The sequence below is a fragment of the Colossoma macropomum genome, unplaced genomic scaffold (genome assembly GCF_904425465.1).
Source record: "Colossoma macropomum unplaced genomic scaffold, Colossoma_macropomum, whole genome shotgun sequence".
Lineage (NCBI taxonomy): Eukaryota > Metazoa > Chordata > Actinopteri > Characiformes > Serrasalmidae > Colossoma > Colossoma macropomum.
The window spans coordinates 27,999,064-28,021,886 of record NW_023494796.1 but is presented as its reverse complement, the minus strand read 5'-3'; the positions used below and the strand labels follow the sequence as shown (position 1 = coordinate 28,021,886).

Genomic DNA, 22,823 nt, shown 5'->3' with positions numbered 1-22,823 from the left:
GGAAGGTGTTATTTATATCACACCCATGTTCCTATAAACCCCAACTAGTGTAGTGTAGCATTTCTGCAGTTCCGCTATTGGCCAGCTGAAAAATCGAGCTTTGTGTCTCTTTTTGACACTTACAGTATGTGGTACTATGGGGCTTTCTAGCTAGAAACAGTCCACAATTCTGTATTTTTCCTATATTGTTTAATCTTGGTCCGTAATAAAAAATAGCAGACAACTCAATTTTAAATTGTAACAGCAGCAATGCACTGCTACACACTTTAAGTTCTAGGGTCTGTTGAACTGAAACTTTTTAGGCTTGCTGCAGAGATTGCAGCACCAGGGCTTTTTGGAATTAAAATGCAGTGGAAAGCAGCCTGCACACTCGCACAGCTACTAATGGGCATTCAGACTCTTTAGTGAGTCAGATCAGTTGTATCAGCTCCTCTACAAGAACTGACACTTTCAGCTGCAAAACGGCTCATCATTCAGAACCACTGACAGTTTTTTTCTTAATTTCACATTAGACAACTCATCGGTGTTATTTCTAAACTAATTTTCAACAAGTCTTATTCTAGATACTAACTGACAAAAGTGCATTATGTTGGGTAGTTTACCACAGCGTGGGGAAGATGAAAATGTAGAACTGTATGAAAAACACCCATTCATAATTTCTGTGATGCAATATACCCCACAAAAACTGAAAAGAGAAGACCTTCAAAAGTAAAATGGATTATACATTTTTATAAGAAAAAAATATTTTTCAGGATTACAGGAACATAAAAAGGGAACATAATTTAATGAATGCATAAAAATAAAGAACAATAATCTGTAACAGGTTATCATGGGCACACAAACATATGAGGGGGGGGGTGCGAGATAGATGGTGGGGATGAGCACACCCACATGTGTTTTCCCTGCGTAATATAGAATTGGTCAAAGCAGTTATATCTTTATTCAAATTATATTAGACATACTCTATGTACACAATTTCTGTTTCATCATTACACATCAAAACTATTATAACACAGACTCGTATGGCCCCGAAACAATACTCAACACAGCAGTCAACAAAGATAGTGTTTCCCTTAACGATGTCAGAAAGAGTCTGTCTCAGTCAGGCCAAAGACCTGTTAGGTTCCCAAACGATCACCTCTTTCCCCAATTACATGCAGATAGAAATACTCAGTTCTAGCTCCAGTACCACACACTGTAAACCAATAACTGCACTAATCTTTTTTTTATTTACTAATTTGTTAATATTACTACTACAAATCTAGTAACAATCATTAGTTAATTAGGTCAATCTTCACCTTATTTGTTACCTTGTCAGTTAATTTTTGGATAAGTCCTACTGGCAGTGCTTCCCAGTATTCTTGGCGCTTTTGTTGGGTGCTGTTAATTAACATATAATTATATCTATAAATTAGAAATATTAAATGTCACAGTATACTCTAGTTAAATGTGAAGTCTGGATGCATTTTACATGTTTTTGTTATTCTCACCATGATGGCGTTTTGTGTTCAGGTTTACCAGCTCAGCCTCTCACCATGAATGCTAACAGAACAGCAACTATGCATTAACCTATTAAAAATCTGCAGAAATGGGTGGCTCTAGTGTGATCTAAGCCATTTATTTGTTACTATACAAAAGGTCAGTTTTGTATAATTTAGTTGTTTTATTGTTACTAATATAACACCCCCCTTCTCCACTTTAATTATTTTAAGTTTATTGTGCTGGCCTTTTAAGCACAAAACAAGATCTTAAAGAGAGTAAATACAGCCTGTTTAATACTAGGGAATAAAGCAAGGCTAGAAAATGGTCAAGAAATATGACTGTTGGGTAGCTTAACCCACAAAAACCTTTGCAAGTGGACCTCAAAACAAAAAGGTAGGATATGGGTCCTTTAAATAATGTTATAAACTTATTACAACAACCTCAAAATGAGAAATATCAGATGTCAACTGGATTTAAGATGATTTCACTTGCCAAGTTAACATTTTTTGCAGCGCAGACAGTTACGCCACTTCTGGAGTCCAGAACTTAATTTTAAAATGTACATCTAGGGGGTCCCGTACTTGTCTTTTTCAAGAAGAAACACTAAATCCACCCAGAACCAAAACAATATGAAAACAATACATGCCTCAAAATACAAATGATTAGTAAAAAAAAGACTGTCAAACACAAAGTCCAACAAACATGAGCATGGTAAATTGTAAGCAGATTTTAGTTACATGACGTCTGTAGTACATGTTTGCTGAATGTGTGAATAAAAAGACCCCAAAATTAAACAGCTTGAGTGGCTACATTGAGAGGCTTAGTAACATTGGGCATCATTCACCAACCATTCTTAAGAAGACATTTGTTCTTAACCAAATTACGCAGATTTCACTAAGATTGACATTCGCCAATATTTCTTATTTGGGATTAGTTCGTGGTTAAGAACAGAATCTACACACAGTCAAGAGCACAAAGGTGTGAACAATTCTGCAGTTTAAGAACACGTCATGAATCTCATGTAGACTTTTTCAAGAACAAATTTACGAAGCCCATTGTGTTAAACTAACTCTAGCTGGATTTCCCAGAAGTATCTTGGTACAAGGATGACTCTGCATCACATCACACTAAACATTCTCTCTACCAGTTGATCAGATCACCTGGTGATCTTTACAATAAGATGCTTTGGAAAACAACACCACTGTGTTGAAGCTGTGCTTTAGCTTGACCAGCTCCCCCAGAAAGCTGTTTATATGCTTCAAAACAGTGCTGTATTACAATGGGGTGATTACAATAATACTGTACTTTACCCATCCAGCCAATATCAGTTTAATATTTTACAGCTAGCAATACTATTAGAAATCAATCAACGACTTAGATTAGAATGCTTCAGTAATACAACCATGACATCAAATTGTCATTGTCAAATTTATCCAAAACAAAACATGTTTGGCATAGTTTTAAGACATTTGAAATTACTGATGGTGCACATTAAAAAACGCCATTAAACGTAAATGCTTCCAGCTATAGTTCTGCACTCCTGCCACAGAGGACTAATTTTCCAGTGCTCATCATGTGAACAACATGCAAACTCGTAGCTTACAGAGACAGCAGAGCCTTCAGCCTGATGACCACGACAGCCGTGTTATTTCAGAGGATAAGGTATTTGTGAACAGACTATGTCAGATATTGGATGTCATTTCGCCTTGACGAGACTGCGTGGGCGGGAGTGGGACATAATGCTTCGGTTGCGGACGGGAGCGGACAAATGATTCCAATTTTCTTTGGAAGTGGGATGAAATCTTGCAGTAACAGGACTGAACAAACAGACCTCTGCAGACCTCTACTCCCCACTACCTATCCGACAGAAGAAAAATAACCTTGTAGAACTAAGTCTCTGCTGGTGTTACGTGGCCGGGCTGGATAAAGGGGTGTCTGGCCGGTGTTTCTCTTTTTCTCTCTGTTTCTATCTGTTTCTTTTTCTCTCTCTCTCGTATGTCTCCTCCCTCGTTTGGTTCCAATCTCTGCTATAGGTTGGTTGTAGTGTCAGTCGTCATTAGAGGCTCGACATCTACCATTTCACATCGACCAATCATCATGCAGAATTCCGGCACTGGAGGAGGGACCTGAACTTTAAAACCAGCCAGGCAAAGCTTGTCGACAGGCCTGCGTTCTCCCTGTACGCCAAGCTGTTTAATGTGCTCCTGGTCTTTGTTGTTACAGATGCAGACACATAAGCTTTGTACTCTTTTGGCACATGTAGTTTTGTGTGTATCTGCGCTAGCTTTGTCACATGAGTTGGAGATTTGGCTAGACCATGTCAGCCTGTGCTTTTGTACCTTGAGTTGTTAAAACACGATTGCTTTATTGCCTTGCTGTTTTACATCTGTCTGTTTTCTCTCTCATATGCTGCTGTGCTGTCTTGGGGCTCTGGACAGGCTAGACAGACACGCTCATACATTTTTACACCACGTAGCAGCCCAATGTATAGACATCTTAGGTAAGGGGCGGGCGCCAACCCTTGTATTTACGTTTTGGTATAGGTAAGATCAGTGTAGATGTTTTGTTTTGCTGCTAGGGTAGTGTTTTTTTGTTTGTTTGTTTGTTTTAATGATTTCTTTCCTTTAGTGCCGTTCAGGTCCAGAATCTCATTCTCTTAAGCAGCAAGTATACTTGCCATTTTGTAAATATTGTTAATAGTGTAAGTAATCATATTTTTGGAGGACTTTCTGTGATCCTAGAGTGATTGTACTACACCCTAGCGTGCATTAAATGGTAAAAAAGCAGAAACCGATTCATGTCTTGCTCTTTCCTGGTTCGTGCTCCAAGCGTCACATTTTAAATCATATGTTACCGAACCCATTATCCCCCAGATTTGCCTGTGGGGTCGTAACAGCTGGTATTTTCACTTTGGTGGCTGATCTGCTTCTGTGAGGTTGAAAGGTTGAAGTCCAGAGTAGATGTTTGACTCCGTCCACCCCTGCCCAGCTTTCTTTACCATGTGCATGCGCTGGTGTTTTCTGAAGGCACCGTTATGTGAAAAACTCTTCCCACACTCTGAGCACTGATACGGTTTCTCTCCTGTGTGAACGCGCTGGTGTATTTGGAGATTAATCTGCACGGTAAAACTCATTCCACACTCCGAACAGTAATACGGCTTCTCTCCTGTGTGAATGCGCTGATGTATTTGGAGATTGCTCTTTCGATTAAAGTTTTTCCCACACTCTGAACACTGAAACGGTTTCTCTCCTGTGTGAATGCGCTCGTGTTCTTGGAGACTGCTCTGCAGAGTGAAGCTCATTCCGCACTCTGAACAGGAATAAGGTTTTTCCCCTGTGTGAATGCGCTGGTGTCTTTGGAAATTACATCTGTCAGTAAAGCTCTTTCCACACTCGGAGCACTGATATGGTTTCACACCTGTGTGAATGCTCTGGTGTACTTGGAGATGACTCTTTTGATTAAAATTCATTCCACACTCTGAACAGCAAAATGGTTTTACTCCCGTGTGAATGCGCTGGTGTCTTTGGAGATTACCCTGTGAACTAAAACACTTCCCACACTCTAAGCACTGATACGGTTTCTCTCCTGTGTGAATGCGCTGGTGTCGCTGGAGATGACTTCTGCGAGAAAAACGCTGCCCACACTCCGAGCACTGGTGAGTTCTCTCTTCGCTGGGATTTTTCTGCATTGTTCTGTGAGATGTGTTGGTGTGGAGGGAATCAGAAGGTGTTTTGCTGAGGAGCAGAGCTGCTTTTGGATACCATAGGCTCACATTAAATCTCTCCCAAGTATTTCTCCAGCATCTCCTAGAAAAAAGGAAGGAACATTCAATGTCAAATGCAACAATTCCGACAAACAGGTTGGTCAGGGATTAAAGACGTTCATTGGAAAAACTATCATAATACAAAATATGTCTTTGTTAAAAACTCAATTATTTTTAACCTAGATTTAAATTTCGTTACAGTGGCTGAATTTGAATTAGCAAATTATTTCAGAATTTCAGGGCTCTGTTAGCAGTTGGGGTCACCTGCTATCAGTAACACCTACAATCTTATCCTACTTTGATAAACAAGGAGTGTTATAAAAAGGTCACTGGTTCATTTAACAAAATGGCCTGTTCCAATACTTGTTTATTTATACCTGGACAGCATCTAACCAATACAACGTTTGATCAGCATCCAGTGAAAGCTGGATAGAACAGATATCGTTAGTCTTTTTTGATCTAATACGAAGTTATGTGAGCTTTGGTCTGTTTAATCGGACCCATTGGTACATTCAGCTAGCAATGCACTGCAGTAATCCAACCAAAATTTCGGTTTTGAAAGCATCAAGTAGGAGAAAACTTTTTTGGAACGCAACAAATTCAAAATGAGCATATATTTTTCAAAAAACAAAAACAAAACCTCAGTTTCAACATTTGATATGTTGTCTTTGTACTATTTTCAGTGAAATATAGGGTTTAAATGATTTGCACATCATTGCATTTTGTTTTATTTACATTTTGCACAGCGTCCCAACTTATTTGGAAATGGGTTGTAATACACAACCAGCATGTGCTTAAGAAAAGGGTAAAAGTAAAAAAAAAAAAGCAGCTATAACCACTTCAGATACACCTGTGACATGTACGTTAGACGGCCCAACACTGGCGTCCCAAACTCACTCAACACGACCAGATCATCACTATAAACACAGCTCAGTCTGTAATATGTACACAGTCATTTAAACCCAGTTCAGCCTCGTCTTAGTAACAGACTTTAAAACAACATCACTGAGCTCAGACCTGCCTGGTAGCTGACACACCTTATACAGCTCAATGCTGGACTTCGACGAGCTTTTAATGTGGAAAAGGCTTTTAATCATAACTAACGGTCCATATATAACACAGCTCAGCCCGTCTGAGAGAGCAGCCTCTGTAAACACAGCTGCTTTAAGAACTGAAGCTATGCTAAAATGTCTTTTAACCGTCAGCAGTGAGTTTAACAGACCGTCACAGCAGGGAGATCCCGAACAGAGACAGCTCAGCTTTCCTCTCCGACAGCTGACATTACCCTCCTTTTAGAGCTCAGCTTGAGCAGAAAAGAGAAAACTGTAAAATTCATCTTCCTAGCAGATTCCAACGAAAGTAAACGATACGTCAACAACCTAACGCGAGACTACGATAATGGCTGCCATAGCGACGGTGCTGTCAAATTAAATGTCCCCAACCTAAACTCTTAAACTCTGCTGGCTGCATCTGCATGTTCAGAACATGAATTATTTACAATGACAAACCGGTAATCAGTCAAATGGGACCTAAAGAAAAAAAAAAAAAAACTTGATCACTCATGTCTACTAAATGTTCAAGCCTGTCCTGAAATAATGATGTAACTCACTGTGTTCGTTTACATACCACACGGGAGCCTTCAAATAGAGCTGTTGTTTACTAATAATGTAATAATGTTCCCTAATAATTTATGAGTTAATAGTTTAGGATAATATATGTTTAGCACGTCCTTTTCTGTAAGATGTTTTTGTCATATTGCAACTGGCAGTGAGGGACCCTCAGGGCCTGCTAGGCCTTCAGAGAAAGCTTAATGATTTCTGAGAAACTAATGTCTGTAATTTTTGCTAAATTTAATAGAATCATGCTTGTATTTTTAATTCTGCTAATATTACAGTACTACTCTTAAACTGTACTGTCTCTACAACTAGTCTCTTAAAAACAGGAGGCAGCTGCTCCAGGCATGAAAAGGACAGTAAGAGTTCTTAATTTTTTTCCTAGCTGTGTCACATTTTACTTCCAGAATTTGCTGATATTTAGTGGAATCCATTCTTCCAAGTTAAACTATTTTAGTTAAACAGCTATCTCAGCTAAAAGCAGGCTGTTCTCACCCATCTTCACTGTATAGCTGTTAGATTTGAAATTCGTGCTTATAGTGTGCTACCACAGGAGAAATGAGAACTGGTTTATATGCTATATTCTCTGTATCTGGACTGTATTTTGCCCTCATTAGTGAAGGCTGACCAGGAGAGATAACAACAAATTATTAATACTGAACAAAAGCAGAACTTACCAGTGTTTAATTTCTGCTTCTCAGAAGGCTTAAATTTTGTCACACCCTATCAAGTCATTTAATGTGACAGAACATTATCTTGTGAGCAAGTTATTCAGAAATTATATGTGTGTATATTATATTTTACTCAAACGTAATGGTTTTGAATGGACATACAGTGTTGAATTGGAAACAAGTCAGATTTGAGTATGGTAGAGATCTGATGCTGACACAACTTTATAGTAATACTTGAGACTGAGTGGCTGGAAAATTAAAAATGTCTATATTCATAAAACAAAATCAAATATTGAGGATCCAAACAGCTCTAATAAAATGACACAAAACATGAATTAAAAAGTTTTTGTGTTCAACATTTCTATGTAATGGCATTCATAACTGGCAACAAAAAGTGCATCTAGAACCTACAGTAGTGAACAAGGAGTAGCACTATTGTGCAAAGAGGATCCATTAAAATAAATTATTTAATTAAATATCAATAAAATACTGAAGAAAAAAAAAAAACATTAATAGGACCCCCTAACCCCATACCCCATACACCCAACAACAAATACCATACCTCCTCCACCCCCAGGTAGGACCAAGTTTGCTGGAATCTCACACTAACGAAAATGTAAAAGCTGCCCTGAGATCATATATAGATGATTAATTATTTTGCAGAAACATAGTTTGCTGCAGATGTTGTTTGCACTTCCTTTTACTTCAAAATCATACAAAACGTCGTTTGGTGTGCATTTTATATTAGGTCTGGTGATCCAGTGTTAGCTAAGCTAACCTAGCTAATAAACAGTGATTACTTTATCACAGGCGGTCACCACTCAAATGAAGATCCCAGTAACCTTTCTAATTATAGCTATCAAACGATTATGAAATTTCAGAATTTATCACTCTGATCTTGATGTGGTTGCTGGTCAATTTACTTTTTTTTTTCGAAAAGTTTAGGTGGGGACTTTTAAATTTGAAGTAGCGCCTCTACGGCAACCATTATGGAGACGCATAGTCTCGCGATATGTTGTTGAAAGTCTCGGTTGGTCTCGTTGGTATGTCACTGTAGAAGTTGTATTTTACAGTTTTCCCTTTTTTTGCTGAAGCTGAGCTCTAAAAGGAGGATAGTGTGACTGTCGGAGAGGAGAGCTGAGCTCTAAAAGGAGGATAGTGTGACTGGCGGAGAGGAGAGCTGAGCTCCAAAAGGAGAGTATTGTCAGCTGGCGGAGAGGAGAGCTGAACCGCTGGAGCGAACGCGGTGTAACTGCAGGGCTGTTTAAACTCTCCTCCTGTTTAAGGACCGAGTTTCCCGAGCGGAGCTGCAGTGTCTGAGTGCGGGATCTCCCTGCTGTGACGGTCTGTTAAACTCACTGCTGACGGTTTAAAGACACTTTACTGTCAGACTGTATCTTCAGTTCTTAAAGCAGCTGTGTTTACAGAGGCTGCTCTCTCAGACGGGCTGAGCTGTGTTATATATGGACCGTTAGTTATGATTAAAAGCCTTTTCCACATTAAAAGCTCGTCAAAGTCCAGCATTGAGCTGTATAAGGTGTGTCAGCTACCAGGCAGGTCTGAGCTCAGTGATGTTGTTTTAAAGTCTGTTACCAAGTCGAGGCTGAACTGGGTTTAAATGACTGTGTACATATTACAGACTGAGCTGTGTTTATAGTGATGATCTGGTCCTGTTGAGTGAGTTTGGGACGCCAGTGTTGAGCCGCCTAACACTGCAGCTGTTACTGCACAGCTACAAGATCTTTGGAGTAGTGCTGAGCTCCTGTGCTCTAAGCTATGGGCTATATCAGTCTATACTGGGTCTCCACCACTAGCTGATGCTACTTTCCTGTGACATGGTTCTGCTTTGGTGTGTTTTTTCCCCTTTCTTTTTGATCGCTTTAGGGTTGTTTATTTGTATGAATGTACTTTAAATTATTTTTTCTTTGACTTTGATTGCGTGTAACCTGTTTATAATGGGGTGGCGTTACTCTCTTGGCCCATGGTTCATGCTTCCCTGTACCCTGTATGCCTTGAACTGGGTTGTAGGCGCTCTTTTTAGGAACTGGTGCCTGGTTGACCTGTAATTGCTTTCTGTGATATTTAGCCTTAGACACTTTAGGAGGCCCTTTTGTAGAATGGATTTTGTCTTCTAGTGGTTAGTGTATTGCCATTTTTAATAGCGCGGGTAAATTGAGCTTCAGAAAATAGGTCATAGGTAATAGGTAATAATAAATAGTTTGAATTGCCGCTTAATGATTAGCCTGGTTTTAGAGACCAGCAGGTTTGGCTGTTTAAGCCATTAAATAAGTGAATCCATCCTACTGTATCAGCCTCAGTCTGTTTCTGTGCCTCATTCAGTACAATTCCGTTTCTAAGAGCGCTGAGTAACTACATGATGAAGGTCACATGGGGATCAAACACAGTGTTCCTCACTGCATCTCCAATTTATAAGTTACCATGTACAGATATTACCTGCAACACTGAATAACAACTCACAATGATCACCTATTCTGGAGAAATATTACAGATTAGATCATGTTCTGCTACTTGATGCTACCAAAACAATTTTTTTGTTAGATTATTGCAGTGCACTGCTGGTTGAATGCTCCAATGGGTCCATCAGTTGGTTTCCTTGTACAAAGTTTTCACTCCCAGAAAGAGTTCTTACTAGAGCTAAGAAGCGTAACTATATCAGACCTGTTTTATCCATTTTCCACTGGATGCTGATTGAACATATTGATTACAAAGTTTTGTAATTATATACGGAATAACATGGCCTGGCCTTCCACTGTTTAAGTGAACTAGTGACGTTTTAAAATCCTCCTTGTTTATTAAAGTAAGATAAGATTACTGATAGCAAGAGTCAAAGAACCTACAGCAGGAGAAAATGCATTTGCATGCAGAGTCAATTTTATTGTAAACATGATTGTACAATTTACTAATTGAAAAATTACTGTAATAAATTTTGAATGTAGGTTTAATAAATGGATTTTAAGTGAAGACACGTTTTCTATGATTAGAGGTCATCTTTGTAAAACTTCCAGCATCTGATACCGACTTTGTCCACTTAACTACTTTAATCCCTGACCAACCTGTGTTTGTCAAAGTTTTGTTGCATTTAGCATTAAATGTTCCTTCTTTTTTTTTTCTTTCTTTCAGGAGATGCTAGAGAAACACTTCTAAAATCGGGAGAGATTTCATGTGAGCCTATGGTATCCAGAAGCAGCTCTGCTACTCAGCAAATGCCTAATGATTTTCTCCACACCAACACATCTCATAGAAAAATGCAGAAAAATTCCAGCAAAAAGAGAACTCACCACTGCTCGGAGTGTGGAAAGAGTTTTACTGCGCAGGGTAATCTCAAAAGACACCAGAGTATTCACACAGGAGAGAAGCCCTATTCCTGTTCAGAGTGCGGAATGAGTTTCAATCAGAAGAGTCATCTCCAAGTACACCAGAGCATTCACACAGGAGCGAAACCGCATCAGTGCTCCGAGTGTGGAAAGAGCTTTACTGACAGATGTAACCTCCAAACACACCAGCGCATTCACACAGGGGAAAAACCTTATTCCTGTTCACAGTGCGGAATGAGTTTCGTGGTGCTGAGTAATCTCCAAGTACACCGGCGTATTCACACAGGAGAGAAACCGTTTCAGTGCTTAGAGTGCGGGAAGAGCTTTACCGAACAAAGTCATCTCCAAAGACACCAGCATGTTCACACAGGAGAGAGACCATATTACTGCTCAGAGTGTGGGAGGAGTTTTAGTCAAAAGAGTCATCTGCAAAGACACCAGCGCGTTCACACAGGAGAGAAACCGTATCAGTGCTCAGAGTGTGGGAGGAGTTTTAATCAGAAAAGTCATCTCCATGGACACCAGCGTGTTCACACAGGGGAAAAACCTTATTCCTGTTCGGACTGTGGGATGAGCTTCATTCAGCTGAGTGGTCTCCAAATACATCAGCGTGTTCACACAGGAGAGAAACCGTATCAGTGCTCAGAGTGTGGGAAGAGTTTTTCACACACTGGTGCCCTCACAAAACACCAGCGTGTTCACACAGGAAGGAAAGCTGGACAAGAGTAGACGGAGTCCAACATCTAGACTGGACTTCAACCTCCTAAACCCCACTGAAGCAGATCAGCCAGCAAGGTGAAAATACTAGCAGTGCCTACAAAGTCATGACTGTTTGGTGTCTTGGACTCATGGTTTGGTGTTATGGAGTTTTATTACTGAAGTAATCTTATTTTGTAAGTTGTTGATTTGATTTGTAATTGTATTGATGTAAAATATTAAAACAGTGGCTGGATGGGTAAAATTATTAGAGTATTATTATAATCACCCTCTAAGCAGCTGTAATACAGCACCATTTTGAAGCATATTTGAACAACTCACAGTGAGAGCTGGTCAAGCAAAACTACAGTACAGCCTCTACACAGCAGGGGCCCAGTTTCCCAAAAGCATCTTTATTTGTAAAGATCATCTTAACTGGTGGAAAAAGTGTTCAGTGGAACTTCTTATTCACAAATTGTACAAGTGTCACATAATAAAACCTATTTAAATGTTATCATGCTTGTGTTTGCTGTTCTCCTTTGTGTTTGACACAGTTTCTTTTTTGATGCAGTATTTTGATGCATGTATTTTTTTGATGCAGTATTTTGATGCATGTATTTTTTAGCATCTAATTGATATATCTATTATTCTCATTTTGAGATTATTGTAAGAATATTATAAGATTTTTTAAAGGGCCCATATCCTACATTTTTAGATACATACACTGATAGGTACCAAAACAGTCAGGACAATCTCTCTTTACATCTTATGATGTTTGTCACTGTTTTTAAGATGTTTGTAAATGATGAGCTATATTCTGATTGGTGGCCTAGTTTTGTGCAACATTCATAAAGCATTTTACAAAGACCACAGTCTTTGTAACTGGTGCAGATGGGTGGGGATGAACTAATGTAGACCATGTATAACATTTGTGTGGGTTTTGGGTTTTCATGATATCACAGAAGCAAGTGCAGTTTATTTTCTATATATTGAATGTGTGGACTGGGGTGTAAACAGTATGTTTTGAAACTTTAACAGTGTTTACATACTACATACTAGGCCTCCTTTCCAGTGTCGAGCCAGATGGTTCTCAAGGCCGTGTCGTTCCACGTTGTCTGGTTGTCTGTCGCTCCAAAACCAGTCACTCGGCGTCCCCTCAGATTTTTCATCCTCTAAATGGGTATTTGATCATCAGCTACTGAAAGTAAGGCCGCTACTGCGGTGGGCTAAACCTGTAGCTGGCAAAATGGGAATGATATGAGCTTTAGCATAGCCCAGCAGGGTACAGCTCAAACCATCACAGAACAATTCTATTTTTTATATTTCTGTCACTTCAACACCAGCCAATCAAATGTGTGCACAAGATATGAGCCTTGTGCTCTAAACAGGTGTTTTTACATTTACGGCATTTTGCAGACTCTCTTATCCAGAGCAACTTACAATTTTGGGAGTCCTGCCCAAGGACTCTTATTGGTATAGTGTAAGGTGCTTGTCCAGGTAGGGGGATTGAACCCCAGTCTGCAGCATAGAAGGCAGAGGTATAGTTACTTTACTATACAAACCATTGTTTTTTAAGCATCAGTTTGCTGGACTATAACAGGAGGAACCGTACACTCGCTTAGCTTAGCTAGGAGGCTAAAGCTCCAAACACCACAGAACAGGTGTAATTTCAGCTTTCCGTCCCTCCAACACCAAACGCTCGACTTCGCTTTCTCACTTATCATCTCGAACCTGTTCTGTAGTGAACAGAGCTGGTAGTTATTTGTTTATTTATTTTTTATTTCTGCTTGCTTTAGGGTTGTAATTTATTTTTCACAATGTGCTTTAAAATTATTGTTCTTTTTTTGGTTTTGATTGTGTGTAACAAGTTGAAAGTGGAGTGGCATTACTCTCATGGCCCATGGTTTATGTTTCCCTCTACCCCGTATGAGCTGGGTTGTGGACAGGGTTGGGGTGGTTATTTTAAAATGTAGTCCATTACAGATTACTGACAACAAGTTGAATAATGTTATTGTAACTTAATCCAAAGGATTACCGCCGGGGTGTCCGATCTTATCCGCAGAGGGCCGGTGTGGCTGCAGGTTTTCACTCCAACAAAGCAGGAGGTCAGCTGATGAAAGGTTTGAAGACTGAGACTAACTGATTAAACGAGTAGAATCAGGTGTGCTTCAGCTCGTTTGGCGTGAAAACCTGCAGCCACACCGGCCCTTTGCGGATAAGATTGGACACCCCTGGATCACTGTATTAAAGTAATATAATCTGAATACTTTGTTACTCTTTGATTACTTGTTTTTAAATAAAGATGTTTAACGAAATAAAGAAAAAAAACTTTATAACAAGAATTTAACACACGTTAAACAAAAACTGCAGCGTTTTAAGAAACAATGATAGATTATTGGTGACTTGAATATTGTGCCGCACAGAAACAGTCACTGATCTCACTTTTAGCAAAACAGCCAAACCTAATGTATAAAATATATTTAAAATATAAACATGACAGATCATGGATTTGTATAACAGTATAATTTGAGTTTGTTTGACATGTATGCTCAAACTTTGAATCTCAGAAATCAAGCTTTGCTCCCCAGAAAAAAAAGTGATTTTGACAGGAGAGTAAAAAAAAAATACTTCCCTTTTTTATTAGAAATCTGTTTTTTCATGTCAAAGTCAGAAGATCAATCTGGTAGAAAACGTCTTTTGAGACCCCTCATCAATGCTAATCATAAATAGAGGCCATTCTAAACTCACTGGCCATCATGTGTTCTATTTGCTCAAAGGCTGTACTGGAGTATATGGAATGTATTCCTGCTAGTAAGCACCCTGTTTTTATAATGTACCTGTAATACTCATTACTGTCTTTTTTGCTGTAATTGTAACAAATTACAGTTACTTTAATAGTATCCTGATTATGTAACGCCATTAAATGTATTCTATGACTACCCAACCCTTGTGAGTGCCCATTTTAGGCATTGGTGCCTGATTGACTGTATTGGCCACATGATTTTTCTTAAGGATTGACAAATATTTCACTATTTCTTTCAGTCAACTCTCAGGCTAAGATTGATCAGTTACAGACCAGACCAAACTCCAGAAGAGGCTTTCTGAACTGAGTGAGTGAATCTTTTTCTGGCTTTAAGAAAGTCCTATGTAATACGTCCTCTTCAGAACCTGCAGTAGAGAATAATGATAATAATGATAATAGTGTTTGTGTTCGTGTTCGTTCAGCACAGTCCTGAATCAGACTAAGGAGGACAACTATGTCAGTGTGCAATAAATACTACACTGAAAAAAAGTGATATATTGGCACGTGAATGATTCTAACCAATACCCACTCAATGAATTTTAATTAATGCCCACTCTGAATGAATCCAACTAATGCTAATGCTAAATGAACTAAAGCAGTTAATTTACTTGGTTGTTTTAAGTAATCGCTGTTTCTCAGTTTTGGTGTCATAATTATATCAAGATGTCATCTGTCCGTACAGCTGGAGGAGGTTCATATTGAGCACTTGTAAAATTACATGATAAGCTTTATGCTCATTTAAACCTTTTACAATTTACTGCATTGTTCTGTAATGATTTACAAGTGAAATAAATCATTTTGAAATCAGATGAATCTTTTTGAATCACCCTGTATAATGCTGGGTGCTAAAGTTATATTTACCACTCATTACTAGCTTCTGTATGAGTTCTACATTTGAAAGTTGATGGCTAGCATTACAACCCTAAGCCAAAAGGAACATAAATGCCCTGACTGAGGTTAGCTTTGGCTCAACGTTCATCAGTAGCTCTCAACACTCATCTCCGTCCTCCATGTCCTTCAATTTTGCACTCGTGATTTCCTCTCACTGCTGTGCATCATGCCTTCTCTCTCTCATGGATGAAATACTTGTCTTGTCAGTCTTACAGCTTGTAGATGTTTGGTTTGGTACATTGTTATGGTTCTGCTATTGTCCTCTTGAAAAAAGTTAATTACATGCTAATAGAAGGCCTATCTAGCCTTGGTCGAATGCTGTTGTTGATTATTGGTTAAGTTATTAATCATTTACATCCTGAATTAAAAGGTATCCTTGAGCAGCACAATAGTTTTTAATAACTTTGTGAGGCAATCATAGTTGTTCAAACATATACCGAGTTTTTAACACTGACTTCAAACATGATTTAGGCAGATTTTAGAACTGGAACCTGAAATCAGTCTGAAGCATAACCTACGTTTTTAAATGTTCTTCTTCCTCCTGAGAAGTCTCCAAATCCCCAAATCTTACATAGTCTAGGTTTAAAGATATATATTTGACCACGAGACAAATCTGATGATTTAGTCGTGGCCATGACTTAGTAAGGCGCTTTACTAAGTTGTGGCCATGACTTAATCATCTCATTCCACACGTTATTTTTATTTATACAGGATGTCACCAGCGGGGCTCCGTACTCACACCACAAACAAGATATAAAAACACATCTGGAAACGTTACTGGCGGTAGCTTGTTAAGATCACCCGTCCACTCGTTGTGTTCATATGGATGAAGCCCATGACTTTCCTTTATTTTCTCAAAATAGCGCTCCTTTGCCTCCTTGTTCAGCTTCTCCAGGTAAGGAATCTTGCGCTTGATCCGCCCGGTCCATTCGTGTTTTTCTCTGTTGTTTAAGGACCGTATCCTAAAATACGGCGACCACTACAAAGAATGTAATGCGCCGTTACGTAGTTGCCCTTTCTCTGTACTATGGCAACAGGATAGCAGTCCAGTAAGAGCTGTGGTGGTGGCTTTCGTGTTTAATGATGGATGGTGCAGGAATGCTGTAGTAGTATCAAGTCACTGCATGGTGCTGGTGGAGTTTATGATTGTAAAGAGAGAACTCTATGGGGCTATCAGTAACCGACAGACTGCACACCCTGATGCATTTTTATTGTCGCTGGGGACAGTGAAACTAGTGCTGTCTAAATTTGACTCATAGATTAAACACATCAGAACTTGTTTACACCCATGTTTACAGTGCCCACAAGGCTGAACCCCACCCCCGTCTTGGCTGCTTGGATCACATCTCTGGTATGTTAATTCCAGCATTCAAACCTCTGCTCAAGCGAGCCAAGCTGGTTCTGAAATAGTTGAGAACCAGGTCTGAGGAGGACATCTCAGCACTTCAGGACTGTTTTGACCATACAGACTGGAAAATGTTCAAAGGCTGAACATTCATTTCATCGATGCCTGTAGAGGAACTATGTTCTTTTTTGTATTTACATTGGGAATATTTTTGTTTGCATCAGAAAAAATGTTAAAATTATATTCATTATCTTTCTAATTTCCAATAATTGCAAATGGTAGGCTACAGAAGAATCATTATGAACTGTCTTAATGTCTATTGTAATATAATTAACGTCTTCTAAACACATCCGTGACCTACCTTTTCACGCTACTCATCCTTAATAAACAGCTTCATTCTGTTCTTTATTCTGCATTATAAAATATGTTGTCCACATTACATATTGTTAATTCTTCAGAAATGCTCTTCAATTTAATTTGTTTGATATAAAACCACTTCAGATACATTGTTTGAAGATATTAACTGAGAAGCCAAGAAAGGTCTTCGCTTTGTGGCCAACAAGATATGGTAAAAGTTTAGTTTGCCAATCCTAGACAGCTGTTTACAACTTGTTTAAAACACAAAAATTCTTGATCCATTACTGTCCACAATAGAGGAGCACTTTGGGGCCAAAAGAAGAATCTCTGTTTTGTCTGAGTTGAGCAGGAGGAAGTTATTGACATCCAGTCTTTTATGTGTTTTACACTCAATCTTCTCACATTGACATTTATCATCTGGTTTGACCGATATATATGTGTCGTCAGTGTAGCAGTGAAGATTGATGCCATGACCCAAAGTAGGAAAGAGCTATTCCTGTTACTCCTAGAAGGTTTTCTAGTCTCTAGTAGGATAGCAGAACCAGCAAAGATACATTTTCTTGATCAGACAATAATAAAAGAGCATTTTCTATTTTCAATCGTGCTGCCTTTGTACTATGATGTGGCCTAAATCCAATTTTGTTCATATCACATTTACTCATATACAACCCCACATTCAGTCCACATTCAGCCAGTGGTCACCCATCATTCACTGATGTCTTCTACAGCTGATGAATCTTCTAGTTTAACTTTTTTCCCTAGTAACAGGTAATGTTTATTTTTACCACATGTAATGTATTCACTGCACATACAACAGTCACCTACATGTTTAATTGGAGTTTTTAGCTATGCAAACCTCAGGCACTGTCAATCAGAAAATGTTGACTAGCGCAACATTGCACCATATGTTGAGCCCCACCTTCACAAAACATTGGATTGTTGAACTTGCAGACTCAATTTTTTTTCCTCACCCGAATTATATTCCTAAGCACATTTAGCCCAAAATTTCCTGTGGTTGACCTCAGACATTCTCAGTATGAGATCATGTCTGGCTGAAACTAAACTCTGCAGGAGAGTAGACAAGAGAAGAACTCCAGAGGAGTTCTCTAAATTAAATTAAACCTGTAAATAAAAAAGTCTGGTTTTACTAATACTGGTATGAACTTATAATGGCGGAGTACAATCACTATTTTAAAAAAGGTTATGAATTTTATTATTTATTAATGCTTAAGTGTCTGTGTTCTCCCAGCCTCAGCTACAACATATATTTAAAATCTTCAGGGAACCCAATTTTGATATTTGAGTTTCTATAAGAATTATCAAACAGATATTTGTGTAACTCTGCAATTGGCTTTATTCTGTCAGCTTACTATTTTAGATAAAAACACTGGTGATAAAGGGCTAAAAAATCAGCTGCACAAATATTTGGCAACACACTGAGGAATACATTTTAAATGTGTTTTATTATCATTCAAGAACAGCCAAGGAAAAATTGTAGGTTTCCTGTTATCTATCCTAAGGAACGAAAAGAACCTTGAAGAATTTGTAGATTTTAAACCCAGCTGGTTTACCTCCTTCTGAAGGGTTACAGAGGTTGAAGTACAGTGTGGATGTCTGACTCCATCTACCCCTCCTCAGCTTTCTGTCCTGTGCTAAGGCACTTGTGTTTTTTGAGGGGACTACTCTGTGAAAAACTCTTCCCACAGTCCGAGCAGTAGTACGGTTTCTCTCCTGTGTGAATGCGCTGGTGACTCTGGAGAGTGCTCCGCAGCGTAAAACTCATTCCACACTCTAAACAGCGATATGGTTTCTCTCCTGTATGAATGCGCTGGTGTACTTGGAGGCCGCTCTTTACAGTAAAACTCTTCCCACAGTCTAAACACTGATACGGCTTCTCTCCTGTGTGAATGTGTCGGTGCACTTTGAGATTACTCCGTGAAGTAAAGCACTTCCCACATTCTGTGCACTGATACGGTTTCTCTCCAGTGTGAATGCGCTGGTGTGCTCGGAGATGGCTTTTTTGATTAAAACTTGTCCCACATTCCGAGCAGGGATACGGTTTCTCTCCCGTGTGAATGCGTTGGTGCCCTTGAAGATTCCCATATACAGTAAAGCACTTCCCACATTCTGAGCACTGAAATGGCTTCTCTCCTGTGTGAATGCGCTGGTGTAGTTGGAGATTACTCTTTCGATTAAAACTCTTCCCACATTCAGAGCACTGATACGGTTTCTCTCCTGTGTGAATGCGCTGGTGTACCTGGAGATGAGTCTTTCGATTAAAACTCTTCCCACACTCTAAGCATCGGTATGGTTTCTCTCCCGTGTGAATGCACTGGTGCACTTGGAGATTGCTCTGTACAGTAAAACATTTTGCACACTCTAAGCAACAATATGGTTTCTCTATGTGAATGTGCCGGTGTCTTCGGAGATTACGTCCGTCAATAAAACTCTTTCCACACTCGGAGCAGTGGTGAGCTCGGTCTTTGCTGGAAATGTTCTGCATTGTTCTGAGACGTGTTAGTGTGGTATCAGGTGGCATTTGCTGTGCATCCAGAGCTTCTTCTGGAGGCTCACAGTCTCTCTGGATTTCATAGGTATTCCTCTAACATCTGTTGATGGGTTTGTGGAGCAGGAGAAGACTTGCAACAAGAAGTCATTTATTTCTGTAAGACAAGAAGAATAAATAAAAAAAATCAATGCCAAATGCAACAAAACTTTGACAAATACAGGTTGGTTGGGATTGAAGAAGTCAAGGGAAAGTTGTTGGGTGTACAAGGTTGTTTTTTATGTGTCATTATGAAAAAAAACAGTTGTAAAATGATTTAACTTACCATTAAAAGAAAAATTGTCACATAACATTAATAAGAATAAGATGGATAGGACAAAGAGAACAGGCAAGTCTTTGGCTGGGATTGGCTGAAATGGGAAAAGATCTTACAGAGGCTCTGTGCTAGTTAGTTTGGGTGCCACGACACTAAAAGATCTGACATTGGTGGAAGAGAGATGAAACATTGGAACCACAAAAACCATGACTAGAGAATCTGATAGTACAGCCAGGGCGTAAGCATTAAGCAGCTTAGAAAAAAGATGGATAAACAGGATTGTAAAAGGATTTAGAGTGGATGGGGATGATGGCAACGGTTTTGGATGGCAGGCCAATGAAAAGAACATTACAATGGTCACAACAAGAGCCTACAAACGCATCAACTAGAGTTTTTGCATCTTTCACGCTAAGTATGGGATGGAGGCGTCCAATGTTACAAACAAAGAAAAAGCAGTCTTAACAAGGGAGCCAATATAGGCTTCAATGGCGAATAAAAGGTCAACAATTATTCCAATGATTCAGTCTGGGAAGGTTTAACCAGCCATGTATCTATATCAATAGACAAATATGACCACCTATTTACTAGGGAACTGGAACCAACCAGAAAGATTTTAGTCTTAACAAAATTAAGCTTGGGAAAATTATCCAATGTTTTGTCACAGAAACTGGCACCTAGTTGCAGGGTGGCATCGGAGGTAGCAGAGTGACTGCTGATATAATTCTGTATACCATCAACATAGAAAAATACGCCTGTGGTATTTGATACTGTGACCAAGGGTAATGTGTGTAAATCGTGAAGTGAATAGAAGACTGAGTAAAACTAGAAAGAAGATGATGCTCAGGAGGACGTTCATGGACGTCTGAGGGATGTTGGCAGGGAAGAAGGTGATAGATGGAATTAATTTTATATTGCTTTCATTGTCCTAAGTTCAGGAGTGAACCATGGAGAGGAGTGAGATCAGGATACCAGTCTAGTCTTAGACTGAACAATAGTCCAGAACAACCAATAAGATCAAAGTTGTGGTCACACCCATGTGTATATATCACTGCTCTCGGAACCAAACCTCGTATCTCCATTTTTGTCGTTTTTCACTTTTTGACATCATTTAAAAAATGCTTGTTTCTCTTTAAATAGTGTGGTAATTTCATGATGAATGGACCAAAAGAAATAGCCCAAAATGGCTTGGAAAAAATTCTGGTTCCATCGACTTGCATCAAAAGGAAAGTGTGCTTTTTCCTTCTCCTGTAAAATTATCATTTTGGAGATATGAGATATGAGATATATATGTGTGTGTGTGTGTGTGTGTGTGTGTGTGTATATATATATATACACAGAGTACTAATACTAAATTAGCATGTTAGCTTTAGCATGTTAGCATAACAACAACCCAGAGTCAATTATCCAAACATATACATACAAACAGTAGGTGCAATAAACAAACAATGCAGTTCTTACAGAGAAACAGATGCAGATGTACTTACAGAGGACATTAAACTACATGGTTTCCCAACAGAGACACAGCTGTGTTTATCAGGCACCACCTACTTCTTCTGTATGAATGGTGGTTGGCAGGCCAACATAGAGTGCGTGACTGCCACCTACTGAGCTGGAGTGTGGAGTGAGACGTCAGGAGAGCAGGACCACCCTGTACATCCCTCAAAAAGAGCAGGAAAATAAAAACAACTAAGTACATAAAACCTTTATACACCCCAGTTACTAAAAAACCTGCTTGTGCCCCCTAGCCATCTGAAAGCCCTTCAGTGAAGAAGACCCCGTAACACTCAGTATACTTCAGTATATGTATTTAAAGTTCCTTTAGGGCAGAATAAATCTCACAGTGAAACAGTGCTGTTTCTGTACTTTACCAGTGTTGGCAAAGCCCCATTTTAGATTTTTGTCCTGAGTCACAGCTGTGCGAGACGTATAGGTTGTAAACAGGCTGTAATTGTTCTTTAGTTGGTTCCATATAGCTTCACTTATGAAGAGACCCATGTTGTTGTTGTTTGGTTACAAATTGATAAGAACAATGTAACAGGCTCACTCTACTAACCACAACTATTTAAATGTTTGAACCAAAAAAGCTATCGGTTAAATGTGCAGTGGATTTATAAATCCCACAGGGAAATAATACTGTTTTGTATGAATGCACGGTGAGTTCATAAAGAAGGACCGAGCAGTTTGCATTGCGCTGGTCGAGTGCTGTCATTTGTGTCCGCGTCCTTGCACGAAGTATGCTTCGGGCCTAACTCTTCAACTGGAAATATAACATTAGCTACAGAAGGCTGCCAACTAACACTAGCTTTACATTTCAAATGAGGAGTAACGTTTAAATTAACATTAATGTAAACATTAACGTAACTACATCACAAAGCCAGTTAGATGGCTAGCAAGGAAAGTCTTTCCAGTCGACGCAGCAGACTAAATGTTTGCTGTACAGCTAGCTCCGTGGGGTACAGAGGCAGAGAAACAAAAAAACATTATGTTAGCAATCTATTGCTACTCCACCTGAAAGATTCTTCTTCTTTGAGGTTCACTCATTGGTTTCCTCTAAAAACAATACAAAGCTAGTGTGTACATGCTGCTCCATGATTGCTGCCTATGTGTGTAGGACTGTTGATCGATATTTCGGTAGCTTTCACAAACAGAATCAGAAATGTAAAATATAAAAACGATACTAATCAATATTGAGAAATGAAGGTTTTTCTAGTTTCCATCATGTTTTAACGCTTGTTACCAATTTTCAGGAGATTTCTGTTTCATGAATGAAAGGCATGAAGCTGGATTAAGAAATCGGACTTGTTTTTCACTTTAGACGGAATATACACATACCATTTTAACACACGTTGTACATGAAACAATCCATGTTTGTTTTGAGGCACTAGAATAAAAAAAAAAGAAATGTTTTATCATCTGATTATTGATTTTGAAATTGGATAGGTTGAACAGACAATACACTGATTACTATTTGAGGTCTGTGTATCATTGGTTCATTTATTTATTCACAAAATTGGACCCAATTTAACATTAGAGAGGATATAAACA

At 39.0% G+C, this 22,823-nt stretch overlaps 3 protein-coding genes across 6 annotated transcripts in view; 2 read left to right on the top strand and 1 right to left on the bottom strand.

Annotated features, from left to right (window-relative positions):
• Nucleotides 1–714: 714 nt before the first annotated feature.
• On the bottom strand, nt 715–21,360 carry LOC118816692 (gastrula zinc finger protein XlCGF26.1-like). The gene is made up of 4 exons (XM_036583225.1): nt 21,263–21,360; nt 18,637–19,619; nt 17,573–17,583; nt 715–5,089 (listed from the first exon to the last, which is right to left on the bottom strand). Exons 2-4 carry the CDS (start codon nt 19,493–19,495, stop codon nt 4,388–4,390), a joined length of 1,572 nt encoding a protein of 523 aa, XP_036439118.1. The 5' UTR covers nt 19,496–19,619; nt 21,263–21,360; the 3' UTR covers nt 715–4,387.
• Nucleotides 8,543–22,823, top strand: part of LOC118816691 (zinc finger protein 239-like) — a 79,755-nt gene continuing 65,474 nt past the window's right edge. Inside the window, exons 1-2 of one of the 2 annotated variants that reach the window (XM_036583224.1) lie at nt 8,744–8,799; nt 9,054–9,086. The gene's annotated coding sequence lies outside the window, so the exon portion shown is untranslated. Of the gene's footprint in view, nt 8,800–9,053; nt 9,087–22,823 lie in introns of both variants that reach the window. The other variant, XM_036583220.1, reaches the window with a different exon arrangement.
• On the top strand, nt 8,554–12,040 carry LOC118816689 (zinc finger protein 239-like). 3 transcript variants are annotated; one of them, XM_036583217.1, is made up of 2 exons: nt 8,554–8,572; nt 10,671–12,040. In XM_036583217.1, the coding sequence occupies exon 2, from the start codon at nt 10,721–10,723 to the stop codon at nt 11,591–11,593; it is 873 nt and encodes a 290-aa protein (XP_036439110.1). In that variant the 5' UTR covers nt 8,554–8,572; nt 10,671–10,720; the 3' UTR covers nt 11,594–12,040. The 3 variants fall into 3 exon arrangements, with proteins under 3 accessions (XP_036439110.1, XP_036439109.1, XP_036439111.1); XM_036583216.1 differs by lacking the exon at nt 8,554–8,572 and adding an exon at nt 8,753–8,873 and having other exon boundaries at nt 10,671–12,009; XM_036583218.1 differs by lacking the exon at nt 8,554–8,572 and adding an exon at nt 9,334–9,378.

Excerpts from the sequence above, each read along its gene's own strand:
- LOC118816689 (XM_036583217.1), top strand. The coding sequence starts at position 10,721 with ATGGTATCCAGAAGCAGCTCTGCTACTCAGCAAATGCCTAATGATTTT.
- LOC118816692 (XM_036583225.1), bottom strand. The coding sequence starts at position 19,495 with ATGCCACCTGATACCACACTAACACGTCTCAGAACAATGCAGAACATT.